Source organism: Scleropages formosus, chromosome 6, assembly GCF_900964775.1.
Source record: "Scleropages formosus chromosome 6, fSclFor1.1, whole genome shotgun sequence".
NCBI classification, from domain to species: Eukaryota; Metazoa; Chordata; class Actinopteri; order Osteoglossiformes; family Osteoglossidae; genus Scleropages; species Scleropages formosus.
In genome coordinates, this window is record NC_041811.1 from 32,396,971 (window position 1) to 32,421,340 (window position 24,370).

Below are 24,370 nucleotides of genomic sequence, written 5' to 3' on the forward strand. Positions count from 1 at the left end.
CAAGTACCATACTACGCAAATCTAACTTTTGAACTTGCTTCGGATAAATAATACTTTCAAAGTGTATGCAGGCCTTGTGGATCGGTATGAAAAACAGTTCATTATCACAGCAAAGGGAAGTAACATTTAGGCCCTCCTTTGCAGATCCAAAATGACCAAGATGAGCCGTTACCCGACTGCTCTTACCAGTAAAGTGTTTATTTATGGTTGCTCTCATCAGCTGTAGATTAGAGCTTTGTCAATTTATAAACAATTTATCTGGCCTTTACAAGGTGCGTGTAGAAATGTAAAGTATGTTAGAGTTCTGAATACAGCAGACCCATATCTCTAAGCAGAATTTCTCTGCAGAAGCAGCAGGAGGAAAGAGACAGCCAGTGTCCTCAAAACTTCAGAATGTATTACGTTACCTCACTACTGTGCCCGCTTCTCACCCCACAAATTACAAACACGGAAGGGTTGTGTTCAGAAATACTTTATTTGCCATTCACCTCCATTTACACCCCCCCCCCCATATGATACACCAGGATAAGCATGTTAACATAGTAGAGAAAGGAAAAAGGGGAACCAAAAAAAAAAAAAAAAAAAAAAAACCCCCCCTGAACACCGCAGTCTGTTCTTTGGCTGCTGCAAATAAGGCATCTATAGCAACTGTTATTCTAATCAGCAGACGTATCTTTCCAAATCCAGCAGCCCAACACTTTCTCTAATCCCTCCCTTCACACCCAGCCAAGATGGACCCTGAGGCCTGAAAGCACAAAGGTGGGCATGATTCAACAGCATGGACTCAAAGATGTTGCAGATGCTGTGACCTACTGGCAAACACCTGCACGTGCTTCACATTTATAATAGTCTGGCTGGGGTAAGCAGTGTGGTCAGAACAAAATGTTACCCATTGATAGTCAACACCATCACAGTAAGAACTTTACATGGTTTCTTCTGGCCAGGAAGAAATGGGGGGGGGGGGGGGAGAGAAAACCAACAACACATGCTGAGGTTACCACCACTGTCACACCTGTTTAGAATGCTGCAACAGAATTTGAGGGCACCTTTTAGAATTTTAAACACATGGTGTGCATTCCTCAATTTCATCCTGTTACCCTGTTGTGTTCAAACATCAATAAAATGGCTAAAACATGGACATTCCCAATCATAAAAACAATTTTAAACTGTTAAAAGGTACACCTAAATCATGGGGCAAAGTTTTCTGTTCAGGTTGTGTATCTGCAATTACACTGGTTAATTCATTATAATATGAAATAGTCCTGTAATTGTAAAATAACCTGATTGGAGTACAAAACACAAAACCCAAGGATGAGTAAATTACTTGGTTTCAAACATGATTATACAAGCACTTGAAGCATTTTACAGATAAGCTTATATAATTAAGCCACAGCAGTACAATATTTCAACTCATTCACATACACTAACTGGTTGAAAATAAAATGAAAGCATTATTGAACTCAAAATTCCAACTTAAACCAAGATAACAGTGAGCAACAACAGAACACAAACGTTTCAACAAATGAGTATGTAGTCGTTGTACATCTAAGAAACACGAATGATTCAAAGGGGCCATGATAAATCTGACTATAAACTATATTCAACAGGAGCCCTTTTATCAACTCCAAAATATTAAAGGTAATTAACTGAGTAATGGCTATGAATGTAGTAAACAGGTGGCCCCTGGTTTACGATTGCTCAACATACAACTTTTTTTCAACGGCAAGCTGGCGATAGACAAGCCGTACTTCAAATTCAGAATTTTTCCCGGGCAAGCAATACGTGGTGCGATACTCTCTCGTGATGCTGGGCAGCAATCCGCATCTCCCAGTCTGTCACGCAGAGGTGTGTATTAGGTTTATTAAATGCATTTTTGACTTAAGATAGGTTGGGGTTACGTTCCGCGAAACCTAAGTTGGGAACCACCTGTACTGACTGAATTTCAATAGTATTGCCCAAAATATATCAGCAGTGATATTTTAAATTACACTGGAAACTGGTGTTACAAACATTCAAGTAACAGATTTTCAAAGATACCACCATCACCCTCCCCGATTACTCATTGTAAATAGTACGTTCACTTAATCGGTTTTCTAAAATTGATGCAGAGCAAAACATGAGGTGTGCCCTCTTAGTTGGAAGTAAAATACATTCAAACAAAACAAGAGCATGAGTGCCTTTGTTCAAGTCGCTTGTACAGCTGGTCTCTGGTGTTTTTGAGTACCGGTGACCAGTAACAAGATAAAAACTGCTGCATGTTTATGGAATTAACCAGTCAACAATTGGTATTAGGAGTTTGTGGAGAGAAGGTATTTTCAGTCATTTCAAATATTTTAATGTAGTTTCAAGTTAATAAAATGCTGGACTAAATGTTGCAACATTAATGTACACACACACACACACACACACACTCTCTCTGAACCGCTTGTCCCATACGGGGTCACGGGGAACCGGAGCCCACCCGGCAACACAGAGCATAAGGCCAGAGGGGGAGGGGACACACCTAGGACGGGACGCCAGTCCGTCGCAAGGCACCCCAAGCGGGACTCGAACCCCAGACCCACCAGAAAGAAGGACTGTGGTCCAACCCACTGCGCCCCCGCACCCCCATAACATTAATGTATTATAGCTTTATCAAAGATTTTATCCAAAACTCCAGAACTCAACCAGCAAATAAAGTGAGGATCTTTTTATAAGCCTTTATTGACTGATTTTGTGGTAAACTGACTTTGTATTTAGAAACAGACTTCATGTCTCAATAGGATTCGTGATTTGAGCCAGTGTACTAACTGCATGAGTTTATCTTGCTTGTACGAAGAACTGAGAATCAAGCATAATTTGCACTGCAAATTATTTCAATTCAACAAAAAATTTCAAATACATCCAACTAATGACAGACAATGACTGCATTCTGGGTAAATGGGCATCTGTGGTCTCCCTGAAATAGAGAACTGAAGTTTTATTATACAACCACTACTGTAGAGGTGTTTTTCTTATGACATTTAGACACGGAGTTTTTGTTCCCCCAATCTTGAGAACTATTCTGCTTTCAGTTCACCTCTATGCAGAAAGAGGAACAAAAAATGAAATAAGTTTTGTGACTGCTTTTTACTGTCTTATCAAAGATCAATTGGATTGCTAAATTTTAAATAAAAAATAGCCATTAAGACTGTATGATCTTTCCATTTTTGATAAACAAGATCACTTTAGTTGATTTAGGTGACTGGACAAATGGTTAAAAACTTGAAACCAGAGAGAGGATTCAATACCATTTCAAGGAAAGACACACAATGTGAGCGAATGTAAAAAGCTGAGACTTCGTAGCTTCCCTGTCCTAACAACCTGCTTTGATATCTCGCGCACAAACGTGTAGATTTCTGAACACTAAGAATCATACACCATTACAAACCCAAATGGCATCTAAAGCATACCTCATTCTAGGTATATGCCAGTTTAAGAGTAAGAAATTAATTTGTTTAAAAAAAAGCTAATACTGCATTTGCAACCATTTGCTTTCAATGAGTACAAAATAATTCTTTAAAAAAAAAAATTTAACTAAAGATGTCTAAGCTATGCTAAGCCTGTGTTTTCAGACTTTGTACAGCACAATGAACCTTGGGATTGTATTTGCCATATAAGCAAGACTGCAGATAGAGTCAGGAATAGGACCCCTGTCTCACCCCTCTTGTAGGACAAAAAAAAAAAAAAAAAAAAAAAAACCAGCACAGAGACAGGAAATGTAAGACCAAATGGAGACTAACTGCAGTCAGATACATAGGCATTTACCACAGGGCTTCAACCACGATGGCTGGGACGCAAACTGTTTGCGCTTCGGTCCTGTGCTACGTGAACCCCTACTTGTAAACAGAATGACATTGGTCGCTGGACCTCACAGGAAGACGTAGATGAAAAGGGCCATAATGCCAGCACTGATGAGGCCCGAGATGGGCACGGTCACGAACCACGCCATGAAGATGTTGCGGAACAGACGCCAGTCTACAGCCTTCCTGGAACGGAGCCAGCCCACAGCCACCACTGAGCCCACCTGGATGCATGCACACACAAACAGACGTAAAACGTTATGCAAGGTTCAAGGAAACCACCAGAGAACCAACCTTCTTGCTAACTTGACACCCCTCAAAGGCCTTAAATCTGTCACAAAGTGATGTCTACTTGTGGTTCCAGAACACAGTGCTGCCCTTTGCATTCTGCTATAGCAATCTGACAATCACTCTAGCTAGAGCCCCTACACATACAGTTATTACCTTGCAGTGTGTGGTGCTGATGGGAAGGCCAATGTTGGAAGCCACCACAACGGTCACTGCGGAAGCCAGCTCAATGCTGAAGCCACTGTACAGGAAACCAAAAAAAAATCAGCACAACAGAGCTGCTGAATCTCTAATAAGGTAAAGCAGAAGATAGACCAATTGTAAGAAAGCAGCAATGGATTCCATGATGTGCTCCAAGTACCTGGAGGGGGTGATAGGAGTCAGGTCCTTTCCCATAGTTTGAATGACTCTGCGGCCCCACACCCACAACCCCGTGCAGATGCCGACACCTCCATACAGCAGCAGCCAGATGGGTATGGGGGAAGAGGAGATCACAGCACCATCCTGGTACACCAGCCACAGAGCTACCAGGGGTCCAATAGCATTGCTGAAGGAAAGAAATAGGAATCGATGTTACAAAAGCAGCAACTGCAACACTTCAAGATGTTCATTGGAAAACACAGGAAGACAGAAATGGAGCAGTTAAACATTTGACATAACTTCTATCCATCTATCGTCAACAACCGCTTGTCCCGACATAACTTGCAATTCTTAAATTAGTCATGTTGCTTATTTCGCCATTTCATTCTTGCATCTCACTGAATCAATTTTCCCTTCAGATACCAGTATTTTACTTGTATATTATTTTGCTTTATTTTAAATAAAAGTGGCTCTAAAAACACTTGGCCTTAAGCCCAGGCAGAGCACACTGCAAAGCCTTACCTGACATCATTGCCGCCGTGGGCGAAGGAGCCAAAGCATGCGGTGAGGATCTGCAGGAACTGGAAGAGCAGTGAGACCTCAGGCCGATCGCCATCCATCCTGTCCCGCTCAAGCGAGCCTTGACTTCCTTCGTTGTCTCTGTCGTGCACCTCCAGTGTCACCTCACCCTCGCCTATGCACTCAGGTGGTCCATTGTCAGCCACGGCATTGCAGTAGCTGGTGTAACTGTCCATCCGTACCCTCTTCTTTTCTTGACCTGCTCCCAACCCGGCCTTCTCACGATCAAAGTCATCACTGAGACGCAACTCACCCTCCCGAGGACGGAAGTCAGCATGCAGGCCACAGATCGCCATGGTGTAGGCTGTGTAACTGTTGTTGCGGCGCATGGGTCGCTCCCCTGTCTCACCCATGCAGTCCCCCACCTTTGCCAGGTGTAGTTTGTGCAGCAAGTCTTTGTACAGACCGGAATCCTTGTGAACCGTGTGGTACTGGCTGCCGCCATGGCTGGGAATATGCGTCAACCCATTGCTGAATTGAACCTGGGCCTGGCACTGGTCTAGGAGGACAACGAGAAATCTTCAGATCACACAGTGACCACAAGGACAGACATCAACAGGCAACGCAGGAGAGAGACTTTGGACACTGATATGTGAATCATTATATTTTGAGGCAGGATAAAATCAAGCTTAATACTGTGTAAACAAAATATAGGACTGACATGATTAGCCATCAAAAATTTTGGGCTACAATTCATTGTGTAAAGACAAAAAAAATGCCTATTATTTTTAGAAACATCTTTTCTCTGGTGCAACTGACTTTAATTGCAACTACTATCTATGTTCCTTTTACGCCATTCAGTCAGCCACCACTTTTGTTCAGTCATTTCAATGACAATCATGGCTAAACATAATGACTGGGGGGGAAGGAGCTGCAGCAAGTCCAGGCAAGTTGGCTATTACAGTTTAGAAATAAGGACCAAAGTCAACAACCAAGATAACCATTCAACTGCTTCACACTTTCCAAACCAAAAACCTTTTGAGATTCATAGAAACAAATAGCTACAATAAGGATTTTATTCCCCCCCCCCCAACATGCTTCACAACAGAACAGCGGCACCCCAAGTTCGTCAAATAGACAGACACATGAAACAGCAATTAAAACATTTAACTCAGCTGAACCAGAGTGTGAACCCTCTTTGCAAACACACAACACACAGTTCTGGACACTCCCAACTACACCTGTTGACACCAGTCAGTATGACAGAGACACAGCTTGATGCCATAAACAGAAAGAGGTCAGAATAAAAACCACAACACTCAAACTTCCAGGAATCCAACATTCTGCCTCTGTCTTAAAGAGATCTGCACAACTTCCATGGAAACAGTCTGGCAGCCTGACTGGTCTAAACAAAACCAGAATATTCTGTGACTGAGCACGTGCAAGACTCTTACCCGGAGCAGCAGAGCTTGAATCCTTGTCTTCACCCTCCTCTTCTTCACCAATGTCAAATGCCACCCTGCGTTCTTCAGCGGAAGCAAGTGGAGATGGCGGGGCAGCCAGTGGGGGCTCCTCTGGAACAGGCTTCAGGATGGGGCAATGAAGGCCTTTCTTCTCCATCAGAGGACTCTCAGAGGGGCTGGACTGAATTTCACCTAAAAACCACAAGTTCACATTTGGGGGAGAATCAAAAAACAAACAGGCTTAAACTAACAAAAAGCTACGGAGCCTAAATGCTTCAAAATATTGCAATTCAACACAATCCTCACACCAAGCAATTTGAAAGAAAGAAAAAAAAAAAAAGTGGTATAAATGGAGAAGATACCTTTGGAATAAAATTACTCCTGCAAGTCCATTGTACGTTTAAAGAAAAGCAGGAGAACTACTGTGTAAATTTTCATATACAGACAAATGTTTAGAGCTGATGGAGAGTGAAAACTAGGGCAGCCTTACGTTCAATCTTCTTCTTCAGGTAAGGGCACACAAAGAACCAGACGACGACAGCTGTGATGACGGCACAGGCCAGTGAAATGAGCAACGTTGCCCACCAGGCCAGCTTATCAAACCCCAGCACTGAGGGCAAGAGCGAGAAAACAGGTTTGTTAAGACAAAGTGGGCTAAAAATTACCAGCCACGGTGACTGCAGGTGTATCTCAGCTGCCACAAAACTAGACATGAGGTCTCTGCATAAACTGCCAAGCCTGAATCAGACTACAGGTACAGGCCAAGCAGCTGACACAGAGAATTCAGACAGCGAAAGGCTGAGAGGCGCTAGTTGTGGAATCTGTGACCATCGAATTCATTTCAATTAAGTACAATATGATGAAAGTACTGGAATTAGTAGCTTTTTGCCCATCAGTTAACTAAAATGATGAAATGTGGAAAAGAAAAACCCCTGACATTTAAGCAAAAACTTGACTCAAGAACAACAGATTTCTGTGTTTAGCCCCCTTTTTTCTAGTCACCACTGTAGGGCAAATCCAGACTTTCCTTGTTCTAGATGAACTAACCCAGTGGTATGTGACAAGATGATACCACCAACTAAACATATGCGAAGATATGGATTAACATCAACCACACTTTCAATCAAGGGCTATTATAAATGCACGTGGGCCTGACTTTAACCCATGTCCAGAAGGATGTGGGTACTGTTGGCATAGACTCAAAAGGGTGGAAACTATGCCAGTGTGCCCATCTGGCTCAAAGTTTGCACCTGAACAAATGCACAAATCGTGAGGATTAGTTCAAAGATCTCTGGAGGAATGTGTGTACACACGTATATGCTAAACGCAAGAAGCTTTTCTTCAGAGGAAATCACAGCCGACTGGTCTGCAGCCTTTAATGAAAGGCCCACACAACAGCAATCTATACCCACCACAGCTGTGCATCTCAGAAAAGAGAACCAGGAGCACAAACCGTCTTTAAATTAATGTCAACTTGCCACTAACAAGAAAAATGAGACCGTAAAGAATTTGAACAGAGGGCACGCAGACACACCAGCTATTCCAGTGACAGACAAACAGCCTGTTAGTACTAACACCTGCCAATAAAATGGTAATCCTCCTGCAACACGATTAAATACTTATACGTGTGTCAGCACCTGCCGCAGCGCAGACACTGAACTCAAACTTCCTCACGTCTGGTTCCGATCCACAGGTAGCACAGAATCTAAAACACTGACCCTTTTGTGACTTACTCCTTGGTACCCTGAACATATGCTTCTGCTCCTCAAGAAGTCCCAAGGAGGGAGAGGAGAAAAAAAAAAAAAAACCCACAACACCACCATACACGCAGTATGACACTGGTAATACATACTTGGAGCTCCAGTAAACATGATAGAGAACAGGTTGATTCCCATGGTCATGGCATAGAACACAGGCAAGGCTTTCAGACCATTAGGAACAGGGTCCATCTGCAGTCAAAGTGAAAGAAAACAAAGACAAAGAGCGAGAAATTACCGAGGTTTGTCCACAAATGTGTACAAAATCCAGTCATATACCCTCTGGGCCAAGTGAAGGGAAAAGCACCTCACAACATGGAACACTCTTTTTAACTGGAAATTATTTTATCTTTAACAGTTATCAACGGCCGGAATGACATCAGTTGGCATGGCCAAAAATCATCTTTGCGTGCAATGTCAAGCAGGCAGCCAATTCTCTTCACCATCATCGATGAAGTACTGATGCAAAAGTAGCATATAGCAAATGCATTTCATTTTGTTACACTTCCAGCATTAGACAATTTCTGCATGTATAATGCAAATCAAGCAAACACATAAATGCCTCTTCATATATACGTATTTTCTAAAAAGACTACCTCTTACATTTAAAAAACTACAAACCCATGGTAATTCTACACTGAGACGACCTGTTAATACAAATGCATTACAGGCCACCAGACCACACTTCCACACGGTGGCTAGATCTGGGTACAAGACGACCTGCTTGCCTCTCAGGAATATAAATATTTAACTGCAACTTTACAGTGAGGCACAAAAGCTACATACTGCCACGCCATTCAAAACGTAGCTTCTTAGAAAAACCAACAACAAAATAAAAGCGGATACCCTCACCTTTCCCAAGATGAACAAACGAACCAAGAAGAAGAGAAGAGCAGACATGATTCCAGAGAGGAGTGGGGAGAGGAACCAGGAAGCCACTGCAGAGCAGGAAGGCGAGAAAGAAAACAATGGCATGTGGATACCGTCCTCCTTCAAATTTCATGGCAGTTCATCCACTTTGCAATTTATGGCTACTGTCTAATGTAGCACATCTGTGCCACACCAGGCACTGTCACTCATTTATTCAGTTTAACTTTTAAAAAATAATAATAATAAAAAAAAAAAACACACAGTTTTGGTCTTCTAAAAAATAATTATGATTTGCATTTATTCACTTAGCTGACACTCTTCCCCAAAGCAGCTTACAATATTCAGCTGCCTACATTTATACAACCAATTTTTTTTTTTTCCTGGAGCAATTTAGGGTTAGTACCTTTCTCAAGGGTACTACAGATGGAGATGGGATTCAAACATGGGACCCCAGGACCCATAGGCAGCAGTTCAAACCACTACACTACCTGCTGCAACCAAATAGCTTAAGTATATCCAAATACAACTTGAAAACATATACACATAATTTCTGTTACAAGTGCTTATTAAATAAAAAGAAAAGGCATGATCTAAACCAAAGCAAATAGTATGGTATTAGAAAATATTCACTAAGATCCAAAGCACTGTACAACAAAACAGTTATAATAGCTTATGAAAAACTAAATTAATGCATATATCTACATATATACACAAACATGGAGAAAAGAATGTGCAAAATTAATAAATGTAAAGATAATCTAGACACTTCTGTGACTACCAAGGCTACAACGATATGAAAAGATCAGATGTAGCTTCTGCTTTGACCTCCTTAAATATATAATTACTTTTCAAGCATTAGAAATGCGGGGGTGCAGTGGCACAGTGGGTTTGGCCAGGGCCTGCTCCCCAGTCGGTCTGGAGTTCAAGTCCCGCTTGGGGTGCCTTGTAACGGACCGGCGTCCCATCCTGGGTATGTCCCCTTCCCCTCCAGCCTTGTGCCCCGAGTTGCCGGGTTAGACTCCAGCTCGCCACAACCCCGCTAGGGACAAGCGGCTTCAGACAATGTGTGTGCGTGCATCCATTAGAAATGAGCTTTCTTTGCAGGCTAATGCAAACATTGCTATAAAATGACAGGCTGCAGTGTGACATTATTCATCTGAGAAGCTTTGACCCAAAAGCAGTTTTTAAGTACACATGCTTACCAATCTTGCCCAGTGCTTTCCAGTTAACCCCCTGCTGACCTTTTGCCACCAAGGAAAAGCCAATGGTGGCTCCTACAATACAGTGCGTTCCAGAGATGGGGAGCTTCAAAAACGAAGCCAGCAGTTGCCACACAGCAGAGCCTGGGGGAGATAAAAAAAAATATTTAAGTTCACCATGATTCTTTACCAACTGAAACTGCTATGCAGCTTCAGTGTCACCATGACATTCTTTGCTCAACACAAACTATTCTTCCAACCAAGTCAAGTCTAAGGTCTCCACCGGTTGCGAAGACCTGACAACACCTGGACGCTCACCAAACATTGCGCTGACGGAGCCGGCCATCATGACGTGCTCAGAGCCGTTGTACACCGCAGGATCGATGATGCCCTTGCGAATGGTCTCGCTCACCTTGGCTCCCAACAGCACCGAGCCCAACGTCTCGAACACCGTAGCCAGGACGCAGGCTTGCCGGAGCGAGAGCACCCCCGAGCCCACGGCCGTGCCGAACGAGTTGGCCACGTCATTGGCACCGACAGAGAAGGCCAGGACGAAGGCGATGAGAAAGCCCACCACCAGCAGCCAAAGGTATTCCGACAGCGAGGAGTCACCAACCAGCATCACAGTGGTGGCCACAGTTACCGTGCCCACGGTTATGGGTGTCATTGCTTACAACTTAGTGCTTAAAAACTTTGAAAACTATCTTTTAAAAGCCCTAGATGGAATGAATTTAATAAATATTCATACAAAAAAAAATTTAAAGAAACTATCAAGAGGTACTGATGTTTTTTTTTGTAAAATATAAATAACCCTTCTCTTTTCGCTACCAAAGAAGGTTAGATGTAAACAAAGTGACGTGCCAGATACTGTTTTTCGAACAGTAGTATATTTAGGGGATGGGGGGTAGAAGCAGGAGGCTATTGCTATCCTCTAGGACTCAAGCTTTTACAGTTTACTCTGATGTTGGCAGTTAAGCAGATTGGCTTGACTTCCATTGTGCAAAAGACACAGGTGGTGAATGATGGAACATTCTGAAAAAGAGGGAAAAAAAATCATTAACACTCGACGAAAATAAGAATTCACAATAACATTTTGCTCTCAACTACTCTGCGAGCTACCGGTAGTTTTGCAACAGGTGCCTTTGCTTTGTCCAATTTCTGCAAGAACGAGTTTTCACAGCGAGAAACACCGCATCTCTCGAACCCTTTGGTCACTGTGCGCCCCTCGTCTCGCGACGCACGTCGTGGCCACAGAAGCACGCGGACGCGCGGCCTCGCGAGCTTCACGGGAACCTACTACGCTGAAGACGTCACAGGAACGCCTGGCAGCGCGTGAATGGGCCGCGCTCGCGGTAAGCGCTCCTCACAGGAAGGAGGCCATGTTACCTCATGATCGTAACTTACTCGCACTCTAACTTACTAACGGCAGAGTGTAGTCACTACAAACACTTTTTTTCCCCATTTCGTGTAAGACTATTACGGTTTTATCGCTTCATTAGGTTTTCGAAGTGTATTATGCGGTAGAAGACATAATAGTTTTCTCGCCAGAAATTAGCTAGCCAGCTGGGGCTGCACCACGCCAGCGCGTGCAAAACCCAGCTCTTCATTCAACTACACGCCCTTTATTCAACAACGCCTGATACATTGTAACTGACCTGGTGCATAATTTATTTATTACATTTTTAAACTGGTACCAGCTCAAAAAACGTCGGGTTTTAACGTTCGTTCATCGAAGGCGCGAGATGATGCCGCCGCCGGCTATGCTGGCGGGCACGTGCCGGTCGCCGTCACCGCGTCGGTCCGCGAGTGGCTTCACTACGGCAGTGAGTCAACGTCGGACACGCGGCACACGTGTTTACTGCACAAGAGATCTGTATTCACTTGGAATAACTCGATCTACCTGTTGTTGGTTCTCTACGCTTCAGTCCAGCGATACCGCACCACTCACTGACTAATGACACGTAACTAATAGCTAACCTGCTGTCCACAAGCAACGCCGTGACTGTTCAAGTTCAACCCCCCACCCCTCAAAGGTGAACAATAATTATTGGCCCAAAACTCACCAAGAAACAGTTAAACGTGGAGGCTGTTAAAACCTAACTCGCCGGTCTTGTTTCCACTGACTCGAGGGCACCCAGGCGAAACGAGTTCTAGTCCACTTGCTGTTAGCAGCCGGACGAGAAACGTGTCGTGATGTCCGAGAATAAAAGAATTTGCGGATGTTCTGGATTGACGTCGAAAAATGACGGAATGCCGTTTTACAGTAGAGCCCGCATCGGTCTCGAAAACTGAAAATGCTCGGCTTTCAGACGGACGAAATAGGGGAGCGACACCCCGAAATCGTCAAATAGACAGACACATGAATGAAGGTGTCGGGGGCTGCGGCGCGGAGCATCTGTGAGGCGGTGTCCTCGTTGCGGGAGGGGCGGCGGGCGAACTACAGGCAACGGCGTCCAACCAGGAAGAGGAGCCCCGGAGCGTCACAGCTGCGCATCTTCAGCGCATTACCTCTCCCAGTGCTGAGCCAACTATAAAAAGAATATCGGTTTCATAAAGATCCCGAGGCTCTGAGTTAACACCTTCGATTATTTCAAACGCTCTGGAATACATTTGCACGTAAATAAATAAGCGGTCACGGACTAGAAACAATTTTTCCCCACTCCATTTAAAAATCGACCTCCGTCATTGCACCAGAGAGAGTAGCACAGAGCACCGTGCAGTATTGTCTCATCGCCGTTCCAGCGGTGACGTCAGTCCATTTTACTGTGGCCCAGCTCAAAAATGAAGTAGAAACTCGATTTTACATTACAATAAAAAGGCACAACATCTTGTCAAGTAAAAATGTTGGCAAAGGCGCTCAGTTCTTCGCAGACCTGCTTGTTAAATGTTGCGCTTATGCATTCAACACGGTTATGATAACACGGCTTTTCACATGTTCTTTGTAATCCAGGATTTACTCTACAGTCTATGGGGGGGAAGGGAGGAATATAAACTTCGCTACTTGGCCAGGTGATATTTAACTACATCAGCGCGTGCCGCTGTGGACACACACAGAACCGAGGTGAAGGCTCAGTTGCTGCTTGTATGACATTACCAAAAATACGACCGTCTGCTACAACTTCAAAAATGTTAGGTGAACACAAGTAACTTTCAGCAAAATCTGGCAGCGCATTTCATTTTGCTGCAAAGTTGAAAAAGACAACGCTCTAAATTGGTGACAAACCCTCAGCGGGATAAGAACGTTTCCCGGGAACAAAGACCGCAGTGTGCGCGGCGCGCTGTGCTCCGCTGGGCCCGCAGGGGACGCTGCTTCCCTCTAGCGCTCACAGGGAGAACTGCACGAGCGTGATCTTCACAATGAATCCGTAAAGGGCAGTCATCATGTATCTGGCGTTTTCTCGAAAAATTAACTTTGTTTTTTTAGAATTTTGTACTCATTTATACAAGGCAGTAATTCCCATTCCAACGATTTAAAAGGCACAGCTGGTAACGTAGTGGTTAGAACTGCTGCCTTCTTTGGACCCAGAAACTTGAAACTCACACCTGGTCGCAGGTTCGAATCCCAGGCCAGGGCCAGGTAGCTGCTGTGCCTGTGCCCTTCAGAACAAGCCAAGGTACTAGGCTATCTGCTCCAGAAGTAGCATTACCCAGCTATGTAAATGGGTAAATAATTAGTACCTCACACTGACTGTAAGTCGCTTTGGTTCGTTTGGAGAAAAGCTTAATTCATGAAATGCATGACTGGTAACAAACTAAATTAGTATCAGTCTTGTTACCCACAACACACACTAAACATGATGAGATTATGAACAGGTCCAGTGCGCCGAGAATTTCCCTCCAATTGATTCAGAGAAACGAAACAGCTACTAACAATCACCGCATCTCTCTGCATTCACCTCACAAAAATGGTACGTACCTATGAACTGCAGGTTTCAGATATACTTTTATTTTATGCGACGATTTCAGATGGCGTAAAAACAGCGTTACTTAAAATTTCTCAATTTCCCTTGAGAACAGAACAAATAACCCGCCTAAGTGACGTAAACATACAGATAAGTCCGCTCGAATTTCTTAAAAAGACAGTACTCTTTTCTCCAACCAACCACCGTCAACAACCGCTTGTCCCGACGGGGGTCGCGGCGAGCCGGAGCGTTACCCGGCAACACAGGGTGCAGGGCCGAAGGGGGAGGGGACACACCCAGGACGGGACGCCGGTCTGTCGCAGTGCACCCTGAGCAGAGCTCGAACCCAAGACCCGCCACACACGGGGGGCACTGGCCAATAAGTTATTTTATATAGAAAAATTACTGCTTTAAGTTAAGGTTTAAATTGTAGCTAATTTAGCAAACATACATCATTTACTTATGATAGTGATTAAGTCGCTTGGAGAAAAGCGTCTGCTAAATAAATAAATGTAATTAAGTATATATAGTTAATTTGCACTTAAGTTTATTATATTATCTGTTTTATTTTTGTAGGATATATTTTCCTGGCATGTGCTAATACGGACTAAATCTGTTTTACTATGTTCAGCAACATATGTCTAAACTATTGAACCAGGTCGATAGGCTAGCGTGACTACATCATGTTTGTTATTTTCCTTATTTCTTGAAACGGAATTGTGGTTAGAAAATATGGGCTGTAAGTATACCGCTAATTTTATCACATTTTATTTGCTTTTGTCTTTAGAAAAGATTTTTTTTTAGGCTAACTTTAGAAAGAGACACTAATATAGGCATATTACAAGGCGTCTTTTCACCTTTCCAAGGCTCTTAAATCTTCACATTTAGGGTCCTTTGAGGTATCATGGCGTATGTGACGTCATAGTAAGCTGCTCCCTGATACGTCAAACAGGGTGGCTCTAGAGACGGGCAGTAAGGGCAGCCAATGAAAACTATATGCGGCGACAGGCGAGCCAATGGAGGTGCTCGTCCTTGTGGGTCTTTGGTGGGTGCAGTGGGCGTTTGCAGGACTGGATAATGGTTGGTTTTGTGCGCGAGCGCACAGAGTGTGTGTCACTACGGAGTTACGAGTTAAGTCGCGCTGTAAAAGTGCAGGGAGAGGATTAAATAGATCTTTAACAATAAACGGTGTAGAATAACTGAGCTGGGGAAGTCTTTCCATTGTTGTAGTACATATAAGGAGCTGGATAACGTTAGTCTGGTGCGTGTTGGCCAATTCATGCGTTTGATTAGTCAATACAATATCCTAGTATTTGCTTGCTGGAGTGGAGTGTGTTGTGCAGAAAAGCAGAAGTGACGGGAGTAGGTGCTGCACCCTTCTAGCGGAGTAAACAACTGGCAAAGCACACCACGTTTCTCAGTGAATCGGACTAAAAATCCCCAGTGACTGGGAAGTCTCTTGAGTTCCAGCACTTCGGGCTAACTAAACGTTAGATACGCCACGTGACGTTTGGTAGAACGGCTGTCGAGTCTCTATATAATGATAAATTGTCCAGCAGTTGTGTGCTTTTCGGTGCTGTTGTTGGCTGCGTTCAGTTATTAGTTTCACTGCGACTGTTACTATACGATCTGGATCTCGTAGGCCGGTATGTCGATTTCCCTGACTCGCAGGACGGATATGCACGCGTGCTGGGCGTAGCGAGTTACTTCAACTTCAAGCCCTTTGATCGATTAAATTAAACTTGGGCCGCTTGGTCAGCACGAGAGGGGAGCTGTGTGGTTAGACATGTTTGTGTGCGTCCACCGCCGTCTGAACCGGGAAATAGGTGCGCACGGCGTTCGGGTGCGGAGCCACCGCTGCCTTGGTGTCGAGGCTCCGGGAAGGGGCCCGGGCGATGCGGTCAGACAGAAGGCCCTGGACTGGCTCGGTCGCCGCGTGGCCTCGATGCTCTCTTGGCTCCACAAAGCGGGACTCGGCGCCAGACAAGGCGCCCCCGACAAGAGGCGGAAAAGCATGGTGTCCATCCTCGCGAACCAGTGCAGCTTCGTGACGGGCCAGAGGGTCCGGCGCGCGTGGCAGATGGGCGAGCTGTACTCGAGCCTGTACTCCGAGCGCTCTCGGTGGAGCCTCGCGAGCGCCCTGTGGCGCCGCTTCCAGAGCAGGCACGCGGGCGCGGGGAAGCTCGTGGCGGCGCTGGCCGGAGTTTTCATGTGGGAGGAGGAGAAGATTCGAGAAGAGGAGCTCAGGCGGTGAGTGTCGCGAGGCGAGGCGCGGTGAAAATGGCGCGAGTTTGGAGCGGCGCTTCGTCAGCCTCTTCAAGGACACCTGGTGGTGGTTTTAATCACGCTTAGCATTACGTATTTCGACGTTCTTTTCAAAGTTTTTCTCCCACTTCCACATTCAGCTCAAAAACGCTTTAATTTTTAATTTACGCATCGTCTGCGACCAAAGATTGAATATAACTTCTGACGTGACGGGAGACGTTACTTCAGCCTCGGCGAACACGGCTCCTAGCACGTTGGGGACCTCGCTGCGCTGGTCAGAGTTGCACCTCTTTCTCTACATTTACACTTATTCGTTTAGCAGACGCTACAGTTATATACAGCTGGGTAATTTTACTGCAGCAATATTATAGGGTAAGTACCTTGCTCAAGGACAAGGGTACTACAGCTGGAGGTCTTATTTCCTGTAACCTAGGCAGCAGCAGCTCTCACTGAATACCAGCTGTGGTTTTGTCTAAAAGAGTAGAGAGCTGGCCAGGACTTCCAGGCATTGACATTTAGGTAGAAATAAAATTATTCTTTGCAAGAGCAGATGCAGAATTAGTTTTTGCATAACTTTGGTCAGTTTGGAATGAAATGATCACATTGGAATTTCTCTCTGTAAAGGCAATATTTACGAGGCTTTATTTCAGGCAGTTGTGTGACTTACATTACATTTATTCGTTTACCTGATGCTTTTTTCCAAAACGACTTACAATGGTAGTCTACCTACAGTTACCCGTTTTTACAGCTGGCTTATTTCACTGGAGCAATTCAGGATAAGTACCTTGCTCAAGGGTATTACAGCCGTAGGTGGGGATCGAACCTGCCACCTTCGGGGCCAAAGGCAGTAGCGCTAACCATTACGCTACCAGCTGTCCCCCACTTGTGTTAACTTTGTTACTGTGGTAAACATCCAGTAGAAAGATGGGTTTACCTGAACTGCTCTGACAGCATTGCTGTTTTTATAGCTCTCTCTCTCTCTGCTGAATTCACACGTTCGCATGCGTGTACAGGTCGGCTAGTGAGTTGCAGGCAATGGAAGGGATGAAAAGCCAGAACTTGTCCAGAGTGGTCCCCGGCAACGTGGACGCGGGCTGGGAGATCGTCATGGAGAAGAAGAACTTCTGGCTGTGGAGGCGACCCATTCTCAACAGCCATCTTTACGAATACAGAGGTAGGCTTTCAGCAGCTACGTTTGCCTTAATATCGGGCGATTCATAATCGTTTAACCTCTCTGCCTCCAAAAAATGTAAAAAATAAACAATTTCATATATTGTCTTTGGATTAATTTATAGTAAGTATATGTATTCATTCATGCAAAACAGCATTTGTTTAGATGAAGGTTCCCCTCAAGGTGAACTCTCCCCGAACAACTACCGTTCCAGCTGGGAGCTATAGTTGGGTGTCTAATCCAGTTTCATTTAAACAGCCTGTCAGTGTCTTTGCTTGCTTCATCCTCTTTACAGACATTTCAGCTTTGACCTTTCCATGTAGGTTTTGTCTTAAACAGATGCACAATCCCTTTAAATGCATTGGTTAGAATTAACAGCTTGAGTGACTTTAATATGGATGCACTTGGCTGTTTTGTCATCATTGGTTGCTTTAATTTGAACATGAAAATATAATGGGCAAAGTGACCTCCCTTTATCCAAATATTCAAGATAACATATTGGCTGATAATTGCAACCAAACTGGTAGACATTTTGCCTCTCACCTCTGTGTTAAGGCGAACTGAGAAACTGTAAATTCTTAATTTTACCTTTAAAACAGTTTGTTCATAAGTCAGTTTTAAAGAATTGCAGTGAGCCATTGTACTAATGTTACATGTCACAGACTTGTTACATAACTTCCTGGGGTCACCAATTTGGAAAATATTTATAATTAGGGAAATAAACATTTTGCTTTTGTTAGGCCTCGTGGTCATCTTTAAGTGAAGCATGGCCCATGTCCATCACCATTTTGAAGCCAGTCTCACCCTCTCACTTGAAGTCGCATCTTTTTCATTTCCTTGTCTGATTTTGTTTTTGTCCTGTTTTCTTATCTGGTACTATATGTCAGAAAATGTAATTATACTGGCATGTAATCACTTGTTTTTGATTTATTTCCTTTTGTGATAGAAGATAACGGATTACCTTTTTATTAACAGGTTTTTTTTTTTTTAAGAGCAAATATGAAGTACTGAGAAAGTTCACTGTTTAAGCATTGTTGTTGCTCTTTTGTGAAACTGTTTATCTAATCCAGTTGGATAGTTTTTAGTTCCTTTCTATCACGTATTCTTGCTAATCATGTGGACCCCGGTCACGTCTGTCTCTAACTTCTGCAGTGTTGGGGACATACACAGACATCACCCCCAGGCAGTTCTTCAATGTACAGGTAGTGTGAGTCTGTAATGTTAACATTCTCAGGACCACAGTTTCATCAGTGTGCTTTTTGGTTCATTTTCCTGCATGAGTAACCTCACCTGACCTTTTGTCTCTACCTAACCATATCTCAGCTGGACACAGAGTACAGAAAGAAGTGGGATTCCTTGGTGATCAAACTCGATGTGGTGGACAGGGATGTCAGCACAGGGTCGGAGGTCGTATACTGGGCCACACACTTCCCTGTAAGACAACTTTCAGCTTTCAAATTTTGCACTGTGACAAAAACTGATCGTGTATAATTATGATTTCTTCCATGTGCTCTAATAAATAGTATGCATCCTTGGGTTGACGCTTTGCATGCAGCACGTTTGTCTTTTCATTTTGACGTTGTACTGTGTTAGGCAAATTTTTTTTTCTATTTTTGTCCACCCCCACAGTATCCTATGTACTCCAGGGACTATGTGTATGTACGCCGCTATGATGTGGATTTAGAAAACAACCTTATGGTCCTGGTTTCAAGGTTTGTTCTGTTCTCTACCAATGACCACACACACCTTCATTACACCTTTAATTTATTTTCTGATAATGGCAAAAACACAGTTTATTGGAGTATCTTAGGGTATTCCTCAATGTGCTGTTTGCCGTTCTTATGTTTACTCTTATCTCGTTCCCTCCTTCCATAACATACAGGGCTGTGGAACACCCCTATGTCCCAGAGACAACTGATTTTGTTAGAGTCCGCTCCTACCAGTCCCGAATGGTCATTCGCCCCCACAAGTCCTTTGATGAGGTTAGAGGTCACTTTGACCATGTTTTGGTTTATTGGATGGAGTCGAGATTTGAGCCAAACCAACATGAACTGGATATGCATCAGCACCTCTGGTTTGCGTGAAACTCCTGGTGTCTGATGAGGACTTTTTCAATGTCTTCCCAAACAGAATGGCTTTGATTACCTGCTAACCTACTGCGATGACCCCCAGACTGCCTTCCCACGGTACTGCGTCAGCTGGATGGTGTCTAGCGGTAAGAAAGCAGAATTTGCTGTGCATCACTTTGTCTTTTCATCTTTAACTATATTGATATGTTCAAAATGTCGTTACCTTTGCATTGCTAAGCACAGTTGACTGTCAGACAGTTATTCGTCTATCCATTATCAGTAACCGCTTGTCCATTGCAGGGTCGCGGTGCTCCAGAGCCTATCTTGGAAGCATAGGGTGTGAGGCAGGGTACTCCCCAGAGATAACATTCTATCCCATACACACACTGTTGGCAGTTTAAAGTCACAAGTTCACCTGAAATATGTGTCTTTGGACTGTGAGAGGAAACCCGCATGAACACTAGGAGAACGTGCACATTCCACACAGAGTTGGATTCAAACCCCTGTGCAAAACCAAGTCCCAGGAGCTGTGAGGCACTGAGTGTTACCCACTGTCCCACAGTGCCCCAGACTATAGCTAGGTTCTTATATCTTTTCATCTTCTCTGTCCTTCAAAATAAGAAAGGATAAGAATTTTTCTAGTCTGTTCTTTGACCATAACGTGTGCTTCTCCTGTCATATTTGCTAACCAAGTTTGGTCCTGTGTGCCATATTCTAACTTTCTGGCTTTTCCAATGGTCCAGGAATGCCAGACTTTCTGGAGAAGCTTCACGCCGCTGCCCTGCGGGCCCGAAACCAGGAGGTGGGGATACGTGATTACGCAGGTGTTAAGACTAAGGAGCGCCTCACTGGGGATGCTGCTCACACAGGGGCTCCAGGCCAGATGGAGTATGCATGAAGACATGGAGGATGAAAGAATGGCAGAGCCCCTCACACCACCCAGTCACAAGAACGTGTTTTTTGAATGAGGAGATGGGGTTCTGGCAGAGAAGGGTGGATATTATGTAACTCTGCTTGAACACAGTATGACTGGTCTGAGACCTGAAAAGAAAAGTGTTACAGCCACTATGTTTGAAATGCTGTCTTTGGATCATTTAAAAACAGACTCGATAGATGCTTTGGGACACTATGTGCATGGAGTAAGTTTCTGCCATTTCCTGGCTGTTGTATTACCCTTGTAAGGCAAAAGAAAAGATGTCAAGTCTGTGCTCCCAGTTTCAAGTGTAACATGGTTCTGAAGGCTTTAAATATACTTGTGTGTACTGTACATTTAAATGCTAAACAGAAACAAAGGCTGTGAAACTGACCAGTGGGGCATTTGGAGCCTTATTCTGCTATGTCAGATTTAACTGTCTGTGGCCCTGGTGCGTGGAGAAAACTGGGCACGACGCGTTCTGTCTTGAAGACACTGATGTTTTGCACAAAGCAAAATTGATGTTTTCAGATTGTGCAGATGCATAATATCTTAGCCACCCTAAACAGCCTTTTGGTTAATGACCTTTGGTGTCTTACTACATCTGCCGAGTCAGGTGAGCTACTGTGGGGGAAGAGAGTGCGCGTTTCTTTTGCAGCACTTAATCCAGACTGGGGACTAGGGACAATGATCCTTGGCATCACAGTCATAGTTCACTTTATGGAGGGGTTTCAAATGCTGTTGTACTTTTGTGTGTTCATTGTTCAGGGCTGTTCCTACAGTTTATGAATGTTTGGAAGAACTATTAGGTCTTCTTAACTCTCCCCCTCACCCCAACTTAAGTGATATGGGCAAGGCAAAGGTACACAGGTGAATGGTTCCAAATTAGGATTTAAGATGTTTGCTATGTAGAATGTCTTTTTCTGAATGTTACTATGTTTAATGAAGCTTTTTGTGAATAATGTTTTGGGCTGAGAAAGAATGATGACATGTGGCTCCTTTGGTGTTAAAATTCTCATTTGACAACACATGCTCACTTTACCACAACTGTAATTTCATGTATTGACATCTGACTGTTGTGTTGTCACATATTTTACTGCATTATACCAGAAATTGCAACTAAATAATAGTGCTGGAGAAAATAGATTTGGAAATAATAATACTTGCAAATATTACAATAATGATCACAATTTCATTTAGAATTTTGAATTTCAGAATTGCAGCAGTACAGGAGAAGCTTGGGGCAATTGTACTCACTGATCTGCAGTACTGGGAGGGCAAATGGTCTGAAGTACTGCAGAGGGAATGGGCAGGGATGACTTCTGACATCTTTATCACTGCATCACAATATAGTCTGAAATGGTCCTGTGTATTTTCAAAAATTATTCTGCAATAATGTAAAGATGGTTGGAAAGTAAATACTGCAGCTGTAAAAACCATGGTCTGCTGCATTTATTGCTTTTTTGGAAGTAGAGTGTAGCTGATAATCTTAAACACTCAATTTTTACATTTATTGCAGTATTTTTTCAGAATAAATTTTTCCACTTTTGTTCAAGTTTCATGTCCAGACAAGACCACTGCACTGTGAACTTGTTAATCTAAACAAATTGAGTGAGTGGTTATTTTAAATGTGTTGGATGAGCAGTTAGCACCATTTTGACTTGCTATTTGTTCTGTGGAACTAAATGCTTTTATGTACCGCACAATATTACAGAGATTGAAAAAACTTGGCAAGGTAATGATCAAGTACTATGTACAAGTCCTGCAACTGGTCATTTCACCTTAAATGGGTTGTATGTATCCTTTGAATACTGTGAAGGTTACTGTCTTAGTTGCCTTAGTCAGCCCATGTATCTTGTAATGACATTAATGTTCAGGAGTCTAGTTAACATTACAATTATGGTGGTCTGCAGCAAGCTGATTTGTGCCATTTGTTATATAACTGGATAACTTTTTAGAGCCTCGGTGAAGTTATTGGTGTGACCATTTCCTGTTCTCCACCTAAATTAGCTTCTTGCTTTCTACTGAATTGCTGCAGTATGGTTGGAAGGACTACTCAGTCTTGTGTGTGTCTTATGCTCATTGTGTACCTGAATAACTGGCATTACTTTGTGCCACAACACTTTTCACTTTTAACATTTATGTGTAATGTGTGCATAAAGGCTGATGGGTGGGAGCCTTCAGGAGGTCTGAAGCTGCTTTTTGTAACCAGAAAAAATGTACTTGATGGTTTTTATACTTTTCTCTCCATGTGTATGCTTAAGAATAGAAACAGCACTGTTAAGAACCAGAGAAATTATTTTTTTTCCAGATTATGGGGTCTCTACCAGGGGATCATCCAGTACTTGTGCTGAGGCACTGTGACCTAACATATGCAAACTTGAACTTTTGGCTTGTGAGCGTAGCATGTTTCAAATGCCTGGTGTTGAGTTTGTGGGCACTGCTGTGTTGAAAGTGTGCTCAAGATCTCAGAACGTACAAGTGAAAGTGTTTTTATTGTTGTGTTTTCTGCTTGGAACAGTTTTTAAATTGTAATCTTTGAAACTGTACAATGATTGAGAGAAATGCTACATGTCAACTGCTGAGAAACAGGTGTTGAGTCTGGGAGAATACATCTGGCTTCAGTTTCATGTGAAAGTGACTGCTCTTATTAAAAAAATCTACTAACTGTACTGGGTTTTGTCCACTGCTAATTTTTAAATACACAGCATTTGAATCTGAACTAAGTGGAGTGAGATTTTTTTGAAGGGCAGGAAGAATGTTTTACCCTGAGCATCAAGTGGTCTCCATGCCAGTGTAGTTAGAAGCCTTGATTTGTGCACTTAAATTTTTTTTTTAACTGTAATTTTGATTTACTTGTTAATATTGCTCATTTGTTTTATGAATCTTTTGGCAAGTTTTCATCAATTTTATTTTTTTAATTTTTTTTAATATATGGTGATCTTTATTATGATCATCATAGTGTTACATTAACATGGGAATGGCCTTCAGTTTCCAGTCACGTGAAACCATAATTCAAGATTCTATTAATAGTTTTAGTGAAATAAGAAGAATGACGTTAAGAAAATCATCACATTGGACAATAGTGCTTTAGCAATTTTCTGGTCTTAGTATCAGTGGTCATTGGTTACTATCATGCTTAATGGCAAAAATGCTTTAAAAACACACTAAAAAATCTAAAAGGAAATAGTATAGAAAGAGAAACCAGAGTATTTGCTTTGCCGTCAATGTTGCTTTGTTTCCCTTTGCTCTAATAATTTTATTTGAACATAGGCATACTGTATATGACTTACACCAAAACTTAATTATTTTAAATATTGGAGTTCTATAAGATGTTTTAGAAGAAGCCAATAAAGTCATTTACAGTGTTATCCAAAATTTATTCATTTAGCTGAAGCTAAAGTAACTTAGTGTTAAGCCATTAGTTATGTACCCACTTGTACAGCTGGGTAATTTTGTAGTTTTTTCTAGAGCAAGTTAAAGTACCTTGCTGAAGGGTTCTACAGCAGGAGTGGAGTTCCAGTCCTGGGTGTCCCAGTGCAACACAGTAAGGATACACAAGAGTGGAGAAGAAAGGGTGTTACTCCAGGATGGGGTTTCCACCAAGCATTGTGGAAAGTTTCCCAGGAGGACTGGGCTCACAAGTCCCCAGAGTGCTTGGCATAACCATGTACTGGGGTAGAACCACATGGTTAGATCAAGCACAATGGGGTCCTGGATAAAGAAGGTGTCCATGTGGCTGCTGAGCACTTGTATCCACTGATATCACCACA

General features: G+C 43.2%; 2 protein-coding genes across 4 annotated transcripts; one reads left to right on the forward strand and one right to left on the reverse strand.

Annotated features, from left to right (window-relative positions):
* Positions 1-2,583: 2,583 nt before the first annotated feature.
* On the reverse strand, positions 2,584-14,271 carry slc20a1b (solute carrier family 20 member 1b). 3 transcript variants are annotated; one of them, XM_018754107.2, is made up of 11 exons: positions 14,194-14,271; positions 10,596-11,309; positions 10,281-10,421; positions 9,061-9,146; positions 8,304-8,400; positions 6,942-7,061; positions 6,443-6,643; positions 4,992-5,547; positions 4,471-4,656; positions 4,266-4,350; positions 2,584-4,045 (listed from the first exon to the last, which is right to left on the reverse strand). In XM_018754107.2, the coding sequence occupies exons 2-11, from the start codon at positions 10,942-10,944 to the stop codon at positions 3,890-3,892; spliced, it is 1,977 nt and encodes a 658-aa protein (XP_018609623.2). In that variant the 5' UTR covers positions 10,945-11,309; positions 14,194-14,271; the 3' UTR covers positions 2,584-3,889. The 3 variants fall into 3 exon arrangements, with proteins under 3 accessions (XP_018609623.2, XP_018609612.2, XP_018609632.2); XM_018754096.2 differs by lacking the exon at positions 14,194-14,271 and adding an exon at positions 12,341-12,911; XM_018754116.2 differs by lacking the exon at positions 14,194-14,271 and adding an exon at positions 11,397-11,486.
* An 823-nt stretch (positions 14,272-15,094) lies between these two features.
* On the forward strand, positions 15,095-20,959 carry stard7 (StAR related lipid transfer domain containing 7). Its single transcript, XM_018754130.2, has 8 exons — positions 15,095-16,429; positions 17,458-17,618; positions 18,768-18,817; positions 18,939-19,049; positions 19,245-19,327; positions 19,498-19,597; positions 19,746-19,830; positions 20,428-20,959. The coding sequence occupies exons 1-8, from the start codon at positions 15,966-15,968 to the stop codon at positions 20,580-20,582; spliced, it is 1,209 nt and encodes a 402-aa protein (XP_018609646.2). The 5' UTR covers positions 15,095-15,965; the 3' UTR covers positions 20,583-20,959.
* Positions 20,960-24,370: the final 3,411 nt, after the last annotated feature.